Genomic DNA, 21,083 nt, shown 5'->3' with positions numbered 1-21,083 from the left:
ATGATTTCGAAGCGAGCAATGGCAACACTGTACGAAAATAAAACATTTTTATCTCCAGCATGCGAGACTGAGTATTGAAAATTCTAAAGATATGGTCTTTTAAAATTATTTTGTGATATTGCTGTTGAATTGAATTTTATGGTTTAGGTGCAAAGAACATGATATTTAATAAATAAAGGCAACACACAAAGCATTAAAAAAATGCCCCAATGGGCATAATATAAAATCTAAAAGCTTTCATTTTTTTTTTTTTTTCTTTTCTTTTCTTTTCTTTTTTTTTTTTTTTTTCTTCTAATTTATATGTTTCATTTCTTCTAATAGTCTGTGCTTCTCTGTGATAATCTGCTTATATGGTTTCAGTTGAAAGTTAGCAGAACTGCTTGCAGAGAATTTCTTTGCAGGCACCAAGTTATGCTCAGACTGGATGGCCGATGTGTGTTTAAAAATCTTTATTTCCATCTTCACCATTAACCATTAGTACTAAACTTTGATTAATTATTTATCTCTAAATTTGTTTAATTATTTAGTAGCTCATTATTTGATTAATGCCATTTAATAGTCATTAAAAAATTTATACTAAATGAGCTGTTACAAATGTATGAAGCTTTATGATTTTGCAAGATAAGAGATATTAATCAAAATGGGACTACCTAGCTGGAAAATAGTAATCATGCTCAGTCAGAGAAGCCTGATAAACCTTAAATGCTATTTGAATTCAGCTGCTGTAAAAATGTAAAAGATATGAAATTTAAGTTTTATTCACTCATTTTTTTTGAAACAGTATGCATATAATTAAGATACAATAACATGCCAAACAAATATTAATTTAGAAGTCAAACAAAAATTTTCTGTGCAAATTTGAAAATATAACTCTGATTTTTGTTGTTTGACTTCTAAATTAGTATGCACATATTTAAATACAATTGATGTCATCTGAAAAGGAGAACATTTATTTGAAATTTTGATTCAACAGTATGTGTTGTATTTTTGAATGAAAATCATGATCAATATAAGTAATCATTAAAGCATTTGTCATTACTGTTTAGTGTCACACTCGCCACCAATTATGCGGATGAGATCCTTTCCCCACATGAGTATCATGCCAACAATACCGGGATCCCAAGGTATTATTTTATTTAATGTAATTTTTTATGATTCATTTCAAAACTTAAACTCGTTCTTTGGAATCCAAATTATCATTTATTGTCTACAAAGTAACCAGTTATGGTCTTTAATTAACATAAAATTGTGTTGCAAGATAAAATTAATATAGTTTTATCTTAATTACTGCTTTATTTTATTTAGTAAAAAATCAGTTTGACACTAAAGAAATTTGTCACATTCATTTTAGTCAGTAACTATGTATTTGAAGTATAATTGACTAGTTATTTAAAAAGGAATAGCAAATAATGCATGACCTCCATGAAAATCTTGCAAATGAATTTTTTTTATACATTCCTTCAGTCCCTATACTTTATTTAGGAAAATTTTGTTATTGTTTTAACAAATGAAGCACAAAAATTTTAATTCCTGTACCACAAAAAATGATCAAAGTACATAACTTAAAAATTTGAGGGGGTGCTTTTTTTTTTTTTTTTTTTTTTTTTTTTTTATGTCATATTCAGTTTGCATTGAGAAATCGGTTAATAAATAAATGAGAATAATTTTAAATTGATATTTCCCCCTTTGGCTATTCACTGATGATATTTCTTTACAATTTGCTAATGTATGGCATTCTTAATTAACAATTTTGATACAATTGATATTCCAGAAGAATTTTCACCTAAGTAATTTATACTCCCTTTACCCCCCCCCCCCAAACAAAAAGGTGTTAAGTCATCAAAAAATGCATTTTAATTTGTATCTTAGTTGGTATTTCTTATCAACAGTGATTGCAGGTTTTATAAATAAGATGTTTTTTAATTATGATGTATTTATCATACAAAATTAGTTTGTATAATTAAAAAGATCTCATTTTATTTGTATTAAATGTTATCATGCATGCATGTAATTAAAAAGAATCTGATGTGTGCACCATGTGACTTCCTTGTACGAAATATTAAATTATACGCATTTTCCCCTACATTTCATTTAAAATTATTGAATTGAATTTAATGTACTTCATTGATAGCATATAATCCACAATAAAATAGATTTGCTTTTTAAAACTCACTATATTTATTTACCATTTTCCGGATTAGAGATCATCAATTTAAATCTGGTAAGATGGCCTGCAGAAATTATACAATTAAAAATATGAAACTGTAATTTATGAAATAAAGAGCAATTATGATCTAAAGGGTATCAAAATTTACAAAAAAAAAAAAAAAAAAAAAAAGAGCTTAATATTTATTTGTTTACTTTATTAAACTTTTCTTTCAATATAAGTTGCTTTGTTTTTTGTGCTAATACTTTCTCTTTAATTCTGTAAACAGACATAATTTCTTGTTCAGTTACAAACTCCACTGTTCAAGTCCTGCAATTGCTGTGTCGAGAATACCGACTAACTTGTTAATTGAAATACCTCTCTGTCACTTTCTTCACTATCAGAAGTGCGTATGGGTAAATGCTTTACGCGCATTCGTGCATTAAAAGCGCATGCGTAAGTTTGTGGTTTTGAGGTCCAGATTATAGATCATTCCGGATTACGGACTTTGTACTGTATAATAAATCTAAATCGATGTATAAAAGGAATTAAATAAAAAATAAACAGTTTTACACAGACAATTCAGCGCTGCTTACCTAATGCGTATGTGCTACTCGGAAACTTCCTCCTCTCTCCGAAACAGACTGGCGACAGTATTTTCTGCTACTATGAAACACTTATATCCTCAAATTTCATTAAAGATGTATATGTATGTGTATGTATTTCTTATTCAATTAATTCAGTTCTCACTTTGTGGCAAGGCAAAAATAATAAAAACACAAAATATCTTCATTAAAAATTTAACCCCTTCGCACCGGGTAGTACAAACGCGCGCTTATTGCGGAGGCCGGCAGTGTCTGTCCAGGGCCGGGGGCTTTTTTGCTATTAAGCCTAAATCCATGAAATTTCCGAAGTATCAACGCATTGTTTAATAATGCTCTATAGAGTATTTTAAACAGCTTATGCATTATAGATATTTTTATATATACTTTAATTACCTTATTTCTTGTTTAAATGCATATTTTACACATTTTATTTTCATTACTCATTATTTTATGACTTTTAACATCTGAAAACTAAATATATTACTTAAAATTCTCTTTTTGTATGAAAAATTTGAAAACAGGGATCTACACACAGTCCTACGTTACATTCCTTGCACTCGTAATAACTCATTTGCCGTTTTGGAGGATTTTTCCGGGAATGTGAACAAACGAAGCATCGTCGTCTCATTTTCTTATCAGTCTCTTCTGAACAAAGTTTTGGAAAATGTTTTTCAGTTAATCTTTCAGAATCAATATCTGAAATATTTTGCATCATTTCTGCTATTTCATGCTCTGTTAAACATTTTCGACGCTTCGACATTGTAACGGTAAAATCAGAAAGAATTCATGTCTAACAAGATCTAATTATTTTCTAAAAACTGAACTGCAAACCGAAATACCCAACGCTTTAGCGAAAATAAAAATTCTCTACTTACAATAAACAACTACCATGTGCGAATTTAAAGAGATGTCATAAATCACGCCATTCGGAAACATTTATTTCTCCTTTTGTTTATATAATCAAAAACACGTGTATGTGAGTCATGCTTCTCTCATTTCGAGTAGAAGGTCTAATGTACATGTATCTGAAACCATATGGACATACAGTGCCATCTTGTGGCAGAAATTATAGTTTTTAAAGCGTTCCAGGACACTGGCACAAATACGTGACAGTCGGGGCTGAACGGGAAAATGCTCTGGCACGCCTGCGTATCAGCCGGGAAGTGAGTGTGTTCGTTGCTGGCACGTAGACGTGACAGTCGGCGCGAAGGGGTTAAAGGTATAGATAACGGCAAATACAGTTAAAAAATTTGTACAAAAATTACAACTAAAATTACACTTTCTATGCAAAAAAAAAAAGCAATTCAGCTAGTGGGCAAAAAGACAGATTTTTTGGTGCACAAAACTGAAAGTTTACTTTTGGTCTCACTCGGCAAAATGAAACTGAAGGCGTAGAAATTGACTTCATTTTTTGTGGACGCTATGCTGAGTCAATATATGGCATAATTTAATAAGTTAAATGATAATTCCAGAATGGATTAAGCATAATTTAATTCGCAGTAATAAAAAGAGACGTTACTTTGTTGTTGAAAACCTTAGTTTCTCTAGATTGGCAACAAATCCAGTATTCTGCTAAGTTTCAAATGTAAAAAAGTGTGGTTGCTATGGGAAAAAAAAAAAGAGGCTTTATCTGTACTTAACCACCTGAGTGTTATGATCGGCTTTATCCGGTCATCAGAAATTTTGCTACTTGATAATTCTACAACTATAACATGCAGATTAACTAAAGGCATAAAAACCTTAACAGGAAGATAAGAACGACATAATTCAATCATTTTTAAAGCAAAAAATAAACAATTTACAAACATATAAAAATAAAGAAACTGAGCTCATTGAGCCGAGTAACAGAGTGGATATATATGCATATATTTATATACTTTTGGTGTGGCCGATTGCAACCAAAATAGGAGGTGCACATCTACATGTTATAGAAGTCCTATAATACAAAATTTCAACTTTCTGAGGCTACTTGTTTTTGAGTTATGCGAGATACATACATATGTACGTACATATAGACGCCACAGAAATGCTCTTAGAATTCATTTTAAATCAATTTTGTAATTTTTTTGGGGAAAAGTCCTTTATTCTGTCCTTGCGTACAAATGTCACACAAAAACTTCATTAAATTGCGTTCAATAGTGGCCAAAATGGATATTTTCATTGAAATATGATACCCGAAATTTTTCGTGATTACAATACTTCCTTTTCATTTCATACAAGGAAGTAATTACATGCAAAATTATTTATTATTGTATATACATGAAATATTAAAAATATTAGAGAGTAACCAATACATTTTGAATAACATGATTTGATTTATTTTTCAAATTGCAATTTTTTCAATTATGAAAAAGGAAAAAATTGCTGTACATAAAGAAGAATATAAATAAAGTATTCAAATCTTGTATGCCATCTTGAATTGAATTCTTCTTTCCATTACAGTTGTGCCACATCCATCTCATATTCTTCCTCCACCCCCGCCACCGAGAAGTGCTCCTCCCCCTCCTTATCCTCGATCCCAGCGACCACCAGATTATTCTATAGCCGCACAAATGGCTGCGAGGAGTAGACAGCAGCTAGTCCTTGGCAGAGCTCATAGTGTAGAGGGCACATCAAACTATTATGGCGATGTCACAGATCCTGATGATGATGGTAAGAGAGATTCAGGCATTTAGAAAATAAGTCTGAATATACCTTTTAAGTGCAGCCTAAGTATACAAAACTAATTCATCTCATCCTCTTTTTATATTTATTTCTTTTTATCTGAATTGTATATATCTTGTATAACACTTTGAACATATCACACTAATGCTGTAAAGCTAAATTCCCACAGATGCTTCATCATTTAAAAAGCCTTTTTTAAAAATAAGTCAGAGTAAAATAAGTCGTGTAAAAATTAAGGACAGCTGACTGAACCAGTTTGATTACAAAACAGGGTATTGCTTAGAACTTGAGAAAAGTAGGATATGTAGTGTGTGATACTGTGCCTCTGTAGAAGGGCAGAAATTACATACATTCAATATTTCAGTAGAAACTTATATACAATACATATCAACTGAACAATATCAAATTACTAATATATATGACAGTCGTAAATAACATCCGGACAGTTTTACCTGAGGTTGAATTACTTGGCAGTTGGAAAGCTCAAATGTTGTTTGCATGGTTGAGGAGTTTAAGATCATACATAGAGTATCGTGTCACAAGTATGAACTTTAAATGATGGAGAATAGCTGTGTGAAAGTTTAGTAGTGATTATTCATGAGCAGCTGCAGCACTGGAGAAATATTTTGTCCTAGAAAGAGATCCATGGAATACAGAGGTCAAAATCATGAGGCACATGCAATATATTACTGTATGACTGACATAACCTTTTTTTTTCCACCAAGGATTGTATATTATAGGTGGTTGTTTGCTGAGTGGCCAGTATGAAATGTGGCTATGCATACCTGTCTGTTGGAGGTAATATTTTTTCTTTGGTGACATGAGCACAAGGTCTGGTTAACTCAATTAATCTCTTTAGATATTTTGAAGATCAGGGGTTTGTGGGACCCCCAAAAAATCCCCTGAAACTTTTACGGACTTGCTACCGACATTTTGGAGTTTCGAGAAGGGGGGGAGAGAAATGAAAAATTACAATTATGAAGTATTGAATGACCTAATTATAAAAGTTCAATGAATTACTTTTTTGCAAAATTAATAACCATAAATTTTCAAACATATAAACTACTACATTTTATGTAAATATTTTAAATTACCTGAATTAATTCTTAAAAAAAAAAATTATCTAATTTCTGCTGCTTTTTTTTTTATTTTCTGATGTTTGCGAGCTTGTCTTTCTTTTGTGGTGAACTTCATAATTGCAAGAAGGTTGACTTTTATTTTCCTCATTTACAGTTGAAGAAATTTCCTCGAGAACTGCACATACAGAGGTAGAAGCAGTTTGCTTTTCTGCTAATGTAGAAGGTTTTTTAGAGACTTTTATAGGTGACTCATCTGAAATACATGTTTTTAAGTCCTCTTGGATATGTTTTCCAACTTCTGTTCATATTCAGTAAGAGATCTTTGTGAATTGGATCAGTCATTGGATTTTTTTAGCCATATTTTTCACATGAGGTTTCTTTAGAAGCCATTAAATCATATTTAATAGTCTGCACTGCATCTAGGAAATCAATCTTAAGAGAGGTTCTATAGTCAATGACAAGTGTATCCATTAAGTTGAATGCACTTTCCACTAATGGGCCATGGAAGCAGCTAAAGCAGGCTTTGACCAATTTAGCCAATGTAGGATACTTATAATCATTTGTGAAATCATCTTTTAAATTAAAAACTTTAGACCAATATTTATCAATTGTACACTTGACTTGATTTCCACTTTCATCAGATGTGTAGAGCATTTCTTTGGTGATATCAATATCACTCTGGTATAACCTTATTTCAGCTTCTACTTTTGACTTTTCATTATCACTAAAAATATGGGACATAAAAGATAATTTTTCAAAAGCTAATATTGTACTGGTTTTACCTCTTAGCTCTGGATCTAATGCTGTAAAACTAATTAGATATGAATTTTTAAGGGGTAATTTCTGTTTCATATGCTGTGCTGTATTAGTATAAGCTTTCATCAGAGAAATTTGGAATTCTTTTGCTATTGGATGATTTTTTGATAATTTCTTCAGGAAAGTGGAAGCTTCTGCACCAGTAAATATTACTTTGCTAGGTAGATGGAATTCTGGATTTGTGACATCAACCTTTAATAAATCATTATAAGATGTGCACTCTATATTTTCTGGCTTCATAAAAAAAGAGGAAAATTTTGCCATCAATTTATAAATACTGGAATGTATTAAATGAAGCATTGGTTTTTTTTTGTTTCAAATAATTTAATATATGTGTTGAACTCTGGTAATACTGCTGAATATAATGCCATATGCAATAAAGTTTTGTTTTGCATAACAAATAACCCATTTAGTATTCTTTTTTTCCCGAGCTAAAGCATCCTTTGTGAGTTGTTGGGAATGCAAGCAAGAATACACCCCTTCAACAATTTTTTTCTGAGCTGCAGAAATATTTCTTTTATTGTATACAGTTTCAACATAAGAAAAATAACCCCCTTTATCAGTTTTATCCAAGTAGTGAAAATAAAATGCAATAAGAGCATCCCACAGATCTTTGATTCTTTCTAAAACACATAAAATGTACACCTACCTATGGTCTGGTCTCTTCAAGGGCTTAAGTTTTTTAATGGCAAGGGATTCACAGATTTTGAAAAAATTTTCTCTTTTACTGCACCTTTTCATATCAAAATAGATGTCATCAAACAAATCTCCTAAGTATCTATCAAAACATGAAGCAAATTTTTTTGCACAGTTATTAGCTGTGTGATATGTGTCACCATCAATATCTAATAAGTGGGGTGCTTTGTTTGATCGTAGTCTGGTTTCAACACCCTTTTTTTTTCCACGTATGGTGTTACATGAGTCCATTAATACACTAATTAAGTTTGCCCATGGAATATTATTATCTTCAATAGTATTAACAACTGCTTTAAAAACAGCTTCTGAATTGCAAGATTCCATCTTTAGAGATGTAAAATGATGAACTACAACCTCATTTTGATTGTTGTCATAAAACTGCACCAATATTGCCAGTATACTTTCTTGAGCATTGCTAGTACTTTCATCCAAATTTAGAGAAAATGGAGTCTCCTTTAAAGTTTTAATGATATTTTCCTTAATAGTTTCTGCGAGCCCATATTTCATCTTATAACATGCAGTAGTCCTGGACATTTCCAACGAGTTTAGTGCCGTCTGATCGCGGCTCAACTGTTTGCAGAGTTCAATTAAATTGGGAGCTACATTGAAAGAAAGAGAATTCTCGGCAATAAACAAAGTTATTAATACCTCTTGGCGTGCCTTTCTTGTCACTATATCCAATGGCCGAGCATCAGTCTCCAGTAAGTCATCAGTATTTTTTGAATTAGCATAATTACTTAAAGTCATTGAATGTCTAATGCACTTTGAATATTTTATCTGCGTCACAGTTTTAGAATGATTTGTGAAAGCCTTGAATCCTTCCCCACCATACTTCAGCAGTGAGTTACAAAAAACACAATATGCTTGTCCAGCAACATTTATTTTCTTGCACCATGTGCCGATGGTATCCCCATTACGATCTCTCCGTTCAATCCAATTTCACCTAAATGCATTCCGGACACCTTCTTCTAATTGTATAATATCACTATTTATATCGAGAAATTTCATAGTGAAATTCTCTTGTGTACATAAATAAAAAAAAAATATTTCAATAAACGAAACGAAAAATTTACACGTGCATCAATAAATGAAACGAAAATTTTACACAGCGGAGAAAAAAAAGTTGAGAAGCGATCAATGACAAATAGCTAATACGGCGAAAAATCCCCCTTCTCTACTTATTGGCACCACGCCAGGAGAGATAAGACCTTTGAACCCAGAGTCACGTGATCGCACATCTGGTCGAACGAAGTCTCTCCCCTTTTTTTCTGCCGCACCTACTTGCCGAAAAGAATCCAGAAGAGAATGTCCGAGAACCGGGGGAAATGAGTCATAACTCGCAATAAGGAAAGAACAAAAAAGAAGTTTTTTTCCCCTTTTCACCCATTATCACTGCCTTTGGAGAAAGAAAGGAAAAGTTTTCACCACACACACTGACCTTGCGTTTTCTGCTTTCAAAGCAAACAAAATTACCCAGATCAAAATAAATAATTTATTATTATTCCTACTTCCTTTTGAACGACGATCCCCGGAATTTCCGGGTATCGAAGTTCAAAATCCCCGGAGCACAAACATCTGGAAGATGTAAATGTTTAGAGATAGTAGGGAAGACACAGTCACCTCCTCTAAATACTGTGAATACACACCAGTTTAGAAATAGGGGAATTCTCACTGGAGAAGGTATAAAGCTTGGTGAATGCGTGGAAATTTTATGGGAAGTAAGCACAAGAAGCATAATTTCTAAAGCCTTCCATAATGTCAAAAATTCTTAATTATTTTTGAAAAATCATAAATTTTATTAATTACCTGGAATTGTTGAAACCAATTTGTGTCAGAAATGTATTTTGGGATATCTCAAATATAATCAGTATCTTATCCGTGATAGCAAAGAAATGTAAAAAGCAGAAACGTTCCTTATACATTTAAAACTGAGAAGAATATTCAGTATTAATTTAACATATACTATAATAAAATCCTTTTCAACTATTGTGATTAATCTGTAGCTGTGCTCTGAATAACTGATTTAAGAGTTGGATATTCAAAATGAAATAAATTATGTACTATCACTTCCTATGCTGTCTTACCCATCCCTCATCATCAAAGGATTGTGCATGCTGAAGAGCAAATGAAATAGCAAACGCCTCTTCCCTTCCTTTGCACCGATAGTACAAGGAATTTGATCAATTTTGTGTTCTAACATGCTGTCACATAGCTAACAAGGAGAGAATATTCCATAATTTATCATTGATGTCAAAAATTATTGTACATTTTTTAATGTTTCTGAATTATATTAGGCTGCTTGTCACAGACTAATGGCAGTCATGTCCTAGGTCTGGTGTAGGATAAAAAATATTAAAAGAATAATAATGCTTTGCCATTGAATTTAGAGCAACTTTTTAGTATGCTACTGGCAATTTTTCTGTTTCGAGGTTTATGTTGTTCATTGCATTTAATTTAAAGCTCGGTTATTATTTCTTTCAAAGTTCTATCAAATTTCACAAAATGAAAATATTTTTCCTAGAAATCTGAAGCTACATACAGTTAGTCAATAAAGTCTGCGTACATCAAGAAAAGTAATATCAAATCCAAATTTTAAGGTGCGAAAAGGGTAGTTTCTTAAAGTTTTATTTTTTAAATATTTAGTTTCAATAAGGGACTTTCAAATTATTTAACTGTAATATTTTCATATTTAATAATTTATGCACACTAATTTTTAAAAGATAAGTGGCCAGAAATCAAAGCCAATAAAGTTTGCGTACAACGCGAAGGATTTCTTATCTAACTTTTAAACTTCAAATTTGAGAATGCAAAGAAGGTTACACTTTCAAGGTCATTGACCTCCGAAGCAAATTTCACGTTGATTGGAAGTTGCTATTTCTATTTTTCTTTGACGAAAATGACAACTAATAAAGAAATTCCTTTAGTTACGAGACAACTAATTATCAAATTGAGAGATGAAGGTAAAACTCTTCGTTATATTGGTAAAACCATTGGAAAACCATTTTCTAGTGTGCAAAGAGTTATTCAAAACTATCTTGACACTGGTGGTCTTGCTGTAAAACCAAGATGTGGGAGACGAAGAAGCTAATGCAGAGAGAAGAAAGAAAAATTCTTTTACGAATTAAACAAAATCCTAAACTTTCTGCTGCAAGCATTGCAAAAGACATTTTTTTAACTAGCAACAAGGAAATTAGGTCCGATTATCATGGACGCAAACCTAGGTCTATGCCATACATTTCCGAGACAAATAGAAAAGAATTGCTTTTGCCAAAACATATTTAAACTCTTTGCAGGACTTCTGGAACAATGTAATTTGGTCAGATGAAAGTAAATTTACAATATTTAAAGTTAATGGCCACCCTATTGTATGGAGAAAACCATGAGCAGAACTGAATCTGAGAAATTTAAATCCAACTGTCAAACATGGAGTTGGTGGTGTGATGGTATGGGGGTGTATGTCGTCGAAAGGAGTTGGAAATTTTCACATTATTCATAAAGTCATGGATAAGTATGTTTATCTGGATATTCTGAAGAAAAATCTACGAGACAGTGCTCGAAATTTAAACCTTTCTAATACCTTTATTTTCTAACAAGACAACGACTCGAAACATACAGCTAAAATTGTGAAGGAATATCTCCTCTATCATACTCCAAGACAGTTGCGTACTCCTCCCCAGTCACCAGACCTCAATCCGATCGAACATTTGTGGGCAAAATTGGAGAAACGAATTCGAAAACACAATATTACGACGCGAAATCAGCAAATTAGTAAATTGCAGGAAGAATGGGCGAAATTTACGTCGGATGACACTGAAAAACTAGTTCAGTCAATGCCCAGATGTCTGCAAGCTGTTTTGAAGAATAAAGGATATCCTACAAAGTATTGAAGTAATGTAAAAAACTTATATTTTGCCTTTTTTTTTTTGAAAGTGTACGCAGACTTATTGGAGGGAATTTCCGAGTTTTTTTGACAAAATATATTTTTGAAAAAATGTAAAAAGTATTACACTGATGTTATTTACTTTTTATTTAAGCTTACAATTTTAGCTACTAGAAGAAAAAAATGCAATGATTAAAATACATTTTTCTATGCTTTAAGTGTTTTTTTAATTTTAAATTTAGTCTGTATGCAGACTTTTGTGACTAACTGTATACTGTTTAAGAAAATTAGCCAGCTAGCAGATAAAGAAAGATCTTTCTTGTGGTATCTTTTAAATTGTTTGGTAGTGATAGAACAAGTGCTTGGACTAATAATGGAATACCAAATTCACCGCATCAGTGACGAAATAATTTATGTATGCTAATTGCTGTGCGAGAACTTTTTGCTTGAGGACTTTACACCCTTTCAAGAAAACTTTGTACACTGTTGCCTGGGCATCATCAGGGTTGGAAAATTTGCCACAGCTTACACTGTGTGTGCAGTCCTAGCTTAGAAGTTGTGGCAGGAAACTGAAGGATAAATATTTTATTAATCAGAAGACACAAATTTCAACTGAGTGTATGTGGTAGCTTTGCAACTAGAGAGAAGAGAGTGATTGTCATTTTAGGTACATTGATCTTTATTTATTTATTTTATTAAGTTTATTATCACAACATAATGAAAATTTTAAGTCTGGTTAATTTTTTATTTCTCCGCTTCTTTGAATTCCCATAAAGTAGTGTTTTAAATATGGAATTCAAATACCATTTAGCTTCAACTTTTCAAAATAAAAAATGAACCAAAAAACTTGCCCTTCTTAAATCACTTTATGTGACAGATTTAAAAGTGTGGCGGAAATTGTGGGATTAAAAACAACAATTTGAAGCCCACTTTGTTCAAGAAAAATATCTTAGCTCGTTGTGAAAAAGAAAGGTTGTTCTGCAGTTTGGTGTTGACAAAACAAGCATGTGGACTTAGTAATTTCAATGTATTATCAGTTTTCCTCTCAGGATATGAAAAATCTCTTTGTCATATTTACAACTTAAAAAGCTTAAAAAGGAGCTGATTGCTTTCTATTCTTCTGCAGAGTTAAAAACAAACCTGTACATGAACTAGTGCAACATATAAAAATCAACAATTAATCTTAGCATTGTGAGTGAAACTTACAAATTGTCTTCAATTCAATCACCATCTTCAATTTTATCAGCAGAAAAATCATTTTCAGCTCTGAGAAAAATTGATAATTACTTTAGAGTAATGCCAGCCACAAGAGATATTAAAGTGTGCTTAGCATATTATCTGTCGAAAAGCAATCTCTTCTGAGAGTTTAAAGCATGGTCATCATTTTATGAAGGAATTCACTATTCAAATTATTTTAATTCTAATGAGTGTAATGTAAATGTTATTTCTAGACTTTTGATTATGTTAGGCCTCAGATATATACTGTTATTTCCAGAAACCACATAATATGTGCATCTAATGGGGGGTGTAAATTATTTATGTAAATATTAATAGATTTTATAATTTTCAGATTAACTGATACTGTTGAAGTTTAAATTTTTATTATTTATAATTTTATTTATGTGGTAATGTATAAAAATATACTTCCATGTTATCATAACCACCTTTAGTAGAAATCGCCAAATTTTCAGAATGTGATAAAACTGATAATGAAGCGCACAACCATTTTTCAGGCAACCATGCTGGTAACAATATTACAAGTTGCCATTTGAGTATGTGAACATTTCAAGGTCATAACCCCTGCTGAGATAAAAGATTCGACAAAAATTTCATTGATATGTATTCTATTTATCAAGAAATGTTTAAGACTTCTTAATTCTACAACTTGACATAACCAAAGTGATTGAAATTCTATAATATACTCACCGATTTGATTTTGACATGCGTACATTGCAGCTAGTCTGTAACAGCCTTTTGTTGCATATAGTAATAAATCAGTATAACTTCAAAATAATATGATTGTATGTTTTGTAATTCCCAAAATACTTTTTGGATTTGTGCATATTTCTTATTTAAGAATATTTTAAGAATTATTACTGAATAAGCTATTTCACAGTAAGATTAAGTAAGAATTTAATTTATTTTCAGATGATGAAACTCAAGTATCTGCAGTATGAATTCCATCCTGAAAGTTAACAGGAAATTTTAAGTTACGGGTTTATGCGATATTAAGTATCAAGGACTCGCTTCAAGTCTCATTTTCTCAGCAAAGCCCCAATTTGCTAGGCTGAAAGAAAATGCCAGTGAAATCAAAATTTCTTTTTATACAAGAGAGACTTTGCCTGCAAAAAGGCAGCATTAAGGCTACTGAGATTGTACCAAAGAATGAGTGCACTAAGGACAAAAACATCTGTTGCTGGAATGATTATATATTCCTGTTTTTAAGACTCATCACAACAAGATGTTTTAACCCCAGTTAGATACTTTTATACATCTATTTGAATGTGCTTGCTTGTGTGTGTAATCAGTCTTGTACATATAGACACATAGTGATATTGACCAAGTAGGTGCAGAGAAAAATGTATGTAAAGTTAGTTTGTATGATGCAGTGATTCTCTGTAAACATACTGCATGATATACTCAAAATGAACTATTTTATCAAATGGTAAATTAGTACAAATTATGTAAATGCAAGTTTTAACTTTGTACTCATCAAAACTGTGTAGAGCCTCTTTATACATTATCATCTTTCATTTATTTGTATCAGTGTTTTGAAAGCTTTTATGTTTATGGAGTTTCATGTAAAATTACATTCTAAATAAGCAAAGTCTTTCAAAGAAGTGGTTGTTTTTGTCATTTTTGTAAATTAATCCAAGAAATCAAAGTATTAAACTAGTAAAACAACATTTAAATGTTACAAAACACAATTACATTTTATACTATTCTCTATATTCTATGTAAATTCATGACATGCCAAATTCAAGGACTATATATGTTGCAGCAGAAATTCAGGTTATTGGATAAATCGTCATGCTGTCTTTTCACCCAGGCAAGTTTGTTTACTTTCAAATAGATGTTTACAAATACCACCGATATTCTCTTATTCTATTCTTTCATAAGTATTTTCACTGAGCAGTTGCTGAATAATGCATAATTCTATAGGGTAGTCCAAAGATAAAGCATATCCTAAAGTAGTTGAAGAACACAAACTTAACGATTTCACAACAAGCAGTGACAACACTGTATGTAAAAATCATTATCTCCAAGCGCTTGAGACTGTCCATTGGAAATTCTAAGATATGCTGTTTTTAAATATTTTGTGATATTGCTGTTGAATTGAATTTTATGTGGCTTACGTGAGAAGAACATATTTAATAAAAATAAAGGTAACACATGAAATGTTTAAAAAAATCCTTTTGGGCAAATAAAATCCTTTTTTATGAATTTCACCTGCTTTAATTTTGCAAATTTTCCAGTTACTGCTTGCTTCAAGAAAATAGATGCAGCATTAGTAAGGCTAAACTTAGCCTGGGCAAACTATGACTCACAATTCAATTTCTAATCAATGCACGATATGCAAATCTAATTTTACTTATTTTAAGCATTAATGGGCTGAATGTTGATTCCCATAAACAAAAGTTCCAGCACTGTCATAAAAGTCAACTACTATTTGCCATAGCATTAAGGTACCACCCTTATTGTGAAGGCTTTTTATCTTGATAAATAGTTGGAAACTTGTAAAGGTGATGATATTCAAGTGACAAACTGCCCAGCTTATGCAGAACAGTAAAAATAGATGAATAATTATGAATTCACAACAAGCTAATGACAGAGTTCAAACAATTTGCTATGAATTTATATTTCAATTATGATAATTTTTAATGCTATTAAATGCTTTTTTATGTTTTGCACTATATGATTTGTACATTTGATATTTTAAACTCCTGGCATCAAAATGATAGTATGGTGCTACAACCACAGGTGCTTTGGATTATTTCCAAAAATCTGAATGGTTTCTTTATTTGCTCCTGATAGCAATGTTTTCTAAAATTCATTTATCATATAGAAACTATTAATACAGGACTTTCTGGGAAGGATCATATACTTATTAGTGAATTTCTCACTGATACATTTTCAATCTGTTTGCCTAGTATATTCTCAGACTACTACTGTACAAGTTATCTTGTCATGCAAGGAAGAAAATAAATCTAATAATCCATCTGAAAACTATACTAAACATGTTTTAACAAAAAAGCAACTGTTTTAGAATAAAAAAAATTGCTTACACACACACACCAAAAAAAAAAAAAAAAAAAAAAAAAAATGCCATTCAAAGGATAATGTTGATAAAAATGTTGATATGTCATGATAAATGTTGATAAATGTCAAAACTCGAACAGTAGTAATTTTTCATATTCATAAACTAATTACTCAACAGCTATAAAAAGGTAGATTATTCTCCCTCCAGAGAGTAGGATTTCATATCAATGTTTCATCTTTTATTTAACTGTTCAGTGTTTTAGTTTAGGAATATAAAAAAATGTTCTTATTCAAGTTTTGGTCTTTATCAACATTTTCTATACTTTATAGAACACGTTAAAAAATAATTTAAATTTAAATAAATGTGTACATACTTTTTGAGTTTTGAAAAGGGAGAGGATGATCATCTAGCACAGAGTGCATGTGACAAAAAAAGACAAAAATACTGTTTATACTGTCAGAAATGAACAAGCTTTAAACACTTGTAATATAACAGGCTAAGGGTGAAATTACATTATGCTTTCTGACTGAATCAGTCCACAAAAAACCCTCCCCCAACCAAAAGAAGTGATCAGTGCATATTTTAGGCAAATCTAGTTGGTGTGATAATTTTGCAGCTGTCAACAAAAGTTCTCTCAGTTGGAAATAAATGGTTCAGTGTTATGATTTTTTATTTGATAAAGATTAAAATTTTTAACCTTATTACGTGATTCAATTTTTATTAATTCAAATAAGATTAAAAACTTTGAATATGTAAGCTGCAGGTGTGTTGTACGACCACTGCAATTTACAGTCAACATACAAAACTCTTTGGAATTTTAAAATATAAAAAATACAAGACATATTTATAACTATAAAATTTATTGGAATAAAAAAAGATTTAACTGATGGAAAAAACTATATTCTTACAATTTATATACATATCATGTTCAATTTAATCAAAATATACAATGCAAAATATTTGTTTGGAAACCTATAAACTTGGCTTTTACATACTTTGAATAATCTTTTAAATTCCTCCTCAGCCCATACGCATTGCAAGTGCATCAATCAGTATTTCAAGTATTCCAGTAACTTAAATGAAGGGAACACAATGAATGGCAAATAGAATAAACTTCCACAATGAAACTGTGACACACAAATGACTGAAAAACTAGTCAATATGCTTAATTTTTCAAATACAAATATTTTTTTTAACTAATTCTTGAATTTCTGACTATTTAAAATATTCATAAATTTCAATTTCACAACAAAACTTTTCATTTGGAAATTTTCTAAAAAATAATTTTGTTTATAATAAGAACTACCATTTCTTCTTTTAATGTTTCTTATATTAAAGCATTAATCCCTCAACTTGGCATTTTTTTCTTTTGTAAAAGTTAAAAGAAGAAATCCAATAAAATTTTCAAAACATCATGATTATCAAAAATAGAGGTAGGATATTGATAGTTATTCAAAATACTGATAAATGCACAGGATATTTTATACAAAATACATAAAATTTAGCAATTCATATCAATTTTCATTTCTTGCTTATGTCACAATATAAAAAGTTAAACATGAATTAGTTTCTCTGTAATTATTAATTTGCAAATCTTATTTCACATATCAATTCACTAAAAAAGCAACATGATTATATATACATATGTATGTATAGAATATTTTTGCACTAAACCAATGTGGGCAAATTATTATATTGTAATTACACCCACAAAGATATTTTTTCCATCATCTTATTTTTCAAGCAATAGACAAAGTATGCAGAGTTAAAGAAGAAAGTATTTTTTTTTACAGTGGAAATACATAAACTACAAAAAATATTCTCAATACACTGAATGATGCATTTGTGTAATATCTTCTATGAATGTATGTAGTAAAAGAAATCAATTCTCTTGTTATTACACAGATATCAATGAAATATTTAAAAAGACAATGAAGGAAGAAAGCATAAGTTATCTATGAAAAAATACACAAATTATCATTATGATGTTATTTCTCACATTTCATAATGTGCTGTAAAGAATTGCCACAACTCAGGCAAGAAGAAAATGGAATTCCAAAGAGAGTGCTTTCTGCATTATTGAATTATCAAACACTTTACTGTGAGGGACCTAGGACTTGGAAAATGTGAATAATAAAAATCTGCCCAAATTCATTCTGTCACAAAATATCTCAGAAATACCATTACCAGTAAATGGAAATATGCTGGTGATAAAAACATACATATTGTGAGGAGCTTATTATTGTTAGTTACTTTATCTTGGATAACAACTTTTGGGGTGATGACATATATATAACTTGTTTCAAAACTGTTGCTATGAGGGCAGTAATTTTACCATGATGTCAGTTAGTTAAATTTATTGCGGTTAAGCAAATAAAGGAGACCTTGTCAAAAAAGTTACACTTGTTTATTGCAGAGTGATGGAAAAATTTCAATCACAAGCCATCCACATTAAAGAAAACTATCTACAAATAATATAAAAGGGGGAATAACAGGAATAGCAAATGATGGTAAGTTAATGCAATTTATTTGAAAATGATCTGGATATATAAACACTATTAAATTATGGATTAAAAATAAATTTTTAAATAGTAAAAATAAATGTACATCTTGATACAGACATATGTTTTAAATCGACTCCTATCAACAGGCAAGAATAATGTAAACGAAAACTTTAAAAAAAAAGGGGGGTATACTGATTTTACTTGAGCAACCAAATGAAACCTTATCTCTAAAACATTGTTTTTCTATTAATTATAACACAGATGTTTTCCCCTCCATGACTTTTTAACTATTTTTGGATTAACATAGCTATCATCTGTAGTTAATTGAGAGCTCAGTATTATTAGAATCTACACAAAAAATAATTTGTACAGTAATCACAACTTTAACAGCCCATAGACTTTAATGAAAAGCATATGTGATCCATCTTCAGATCCAACACCCACAATAGATATTGCATCACTGTACTAATGCAGTATAAAATGTAGTACACTTATATAGAAATCCTCATCTTGGAAAATAGCCTAGTATAAACATTACCAGATTCTGACTGATTTTATGAATGTTAAGTATTGGTATATATAATACAATGTATGTATTAAATAATATAAATTAACAGGATAACAGTATAGGATGCACTCTTATTTATGATTCATCTATCAACTACTTCAATTTAAAACCTAAATTATGCTTCATATTTTGACTTAGAAAATGTGCTAGATGGAAATACTACTTAATAAATATATTTGCATTATAATAATCATAGCTGACCAGATTCCTTCTAAATTATTCATTTTTATAATTTAAAAAAAATTAATATTGTCTCAAAAACAAACTCTGTAATCACAGCATAGTTAGTAGGATTATTTTTTTTTAAATTTTTTCCATGCACAAATTTTATCTACAGATATTGTTGCATTTTGCATACACCGATTTCCATTTATTTTTGCTAATATTTTGTTTTATTTTTATAGAAATGGTTTCTGCAGTTTATACAAATTACATCATTATATTTTAACATCATGTATTTCAGTTATAGTGATATACTAGTTATTTCATTGGGACCTTCATAAATGAAAATGTTGTTGTTTTTTCACCAGAATAAAATTATTATTCACATCATTATTAATTTAAAAGTGCTAGTATTTAACTGTTATCAATTAATTTATTCGGGATATGCTCATGTTAAAGACAGAAAACTGAACCATTCATTATCAATTTCTATTAATTTTCCACACCATAAAAGACAACATGTTCAACTAATTATGATGGTTTTCTTCAAATGAATGTGCTTAAGAAACTTATTTTCATCACATTAAAACTATTCATCAAAATTTGATTCATAGTTCACAGAGAAAAACATACATCTAAATATTCAGACAAAAAATTCACAAAATATCCTGACATTCAAAAATGAAATTTTCCATTTAGTACATTTACAAAGGTACATTATTTCAATAAGTAAGACCTATTTTTCTGCATATACTTTTTTTCCTGTACACTGATAAGTTTCAATGCTCTGATATAATAAATACTGCAAGACAAGTAGAAGCTCCTATATATAAATATGAAGGTAACATGTTTTTGACTTTCTGAAGAACTATATAAATATTTTCTTCCAAAAAACACAAATTCATAAATACTAAAAGTTTTAACATTTGTAAAAAGCATTTAATAAATAATTACCTAAAATGCAACTAATAACTTGGGGGAATACATAGTCTCTCAAAGTAAAACCATCAAAACCACATTTAACTGCAGAAACTTTTTCATTTTGTCTACAAAGTTGACTTCTGAGAGATATTTTGTTGATGGCACTTTCAGACTCAAGGTTTCTCTGAACACAAAACACAGTTCAGACACTTTGAAATTATTTTCATCCAGTTGACATGTGTAAAAAGCAGAACTGTACTTACAGAAATATGAGAGAAAACAGTACTAGTTCATACATACACAAATATATATATATATATATTAATTACTTTTAACCTAAGACACTTTGTAATTAATTAAAAGTGAAAATATTCTATAAGAAAAGTTCTTTGTAAAAAATTAGCTTGAGGTATTTAAAGGAATGAAGGTTATGAGAACACAGTAAAAAAAAAAAAAAAATTCGAGGACAGTGTCTATATTGATTCTTTAATTTCCCCTTCTTTGAATCTTGCACCTTCCTTTGCTGCAGCAAATAATCCATTATGTAAAGTTTTAAAAATTTTATATATATATATATATATATATATATATATATATATATATATATTTCTTACACTATAGATGAGTTCAGATCTCTTTTCTATACAAAACAAAATATAGAATAGCTTGTAATTTATATGATGTCAGAGTAGTGTGGCTAGGTGAAGAACATCAGCGACATCCTTGCTAACCTGTAGAAAGTTTCAATTTTTAATAGGAACATATTTAAGTACTTGAAAAC

At 30.2% G+C, this 21,083-nt stretch overlaps 2 protein-coding genes across 9 annotated transcripts in view; one reads left to right on the top strand and one right to left on the bottom strand.

Moving 5' to 3' along the window:
- Positions 1-14,726, top strand: part of LOC118194037 (rap guanine nucleotide exchange factor 2-like) — a 648,324-nt gene extending 633,598 nt beyond the window's left edge. For 6 of the 7 annotated variants that reach the window (XM_085815113.1, XM_085815118.1, XM_085815116.1 and 3 more), the window contains 3 exons: positions 1,047-1,124; positions 5,194-5,403; positions 14,035-14,726. In XM_085815113.1, coding sequence (XP_085671239.1) covers positions 1,047-1,124; positions 5,194-5,403; positions 14,035-14,063 — 317 coding nt within the window. In that variant the 3' untranslated portion in view covers positions 14,064-14,726. The remainder of the gene's footprint in view (positions 1-1,046; positions 1,125-5,193; positions 5,404-14,034) is intronic. The other variant, XM_085815114.1, reaches the window with a different exon arrangement.
- Positions 14,727-16,990: 2,264 nt separating this feature from the next.
- Positions 16,991-21,083, bottom strand: part of LOC118194039 (phosphatidylcholine:ceramide cholinephosphotransferase 1-like) — a 140,708-nt gene continuing 136,615 nt past the window's right edge. For both annotated transcript variants that reach the window (XM_035365222.2, XM_035365223.2), the window contains exon 7: positions 16,991-21,033. The gene's annotated coding sequence lies outside the window, so the exon portion shown is untranslated. The remainder of the gene's footprint in view (positions 21,034-21,083) is intronic.

Source organism: Stegodyphus dumicola, chromosome 4 (genome assembly GCF_044657685.1).
Source record: "Stegodyphus dumicola isolate Sdum_Otavi_A_Nest chromosome 4, ASM4465768v1".
NCBI classification, from domain to species: domain Eukaryota; kingdom Metazoa; phylum Arthropoda; class Arachnida; order Araneae; family Eresidae; genus Stegodyphus; species Stegodyphus dumicola.
This window is presented reverse-complemented; position numbering and strand designations above follow the sequence as displayed.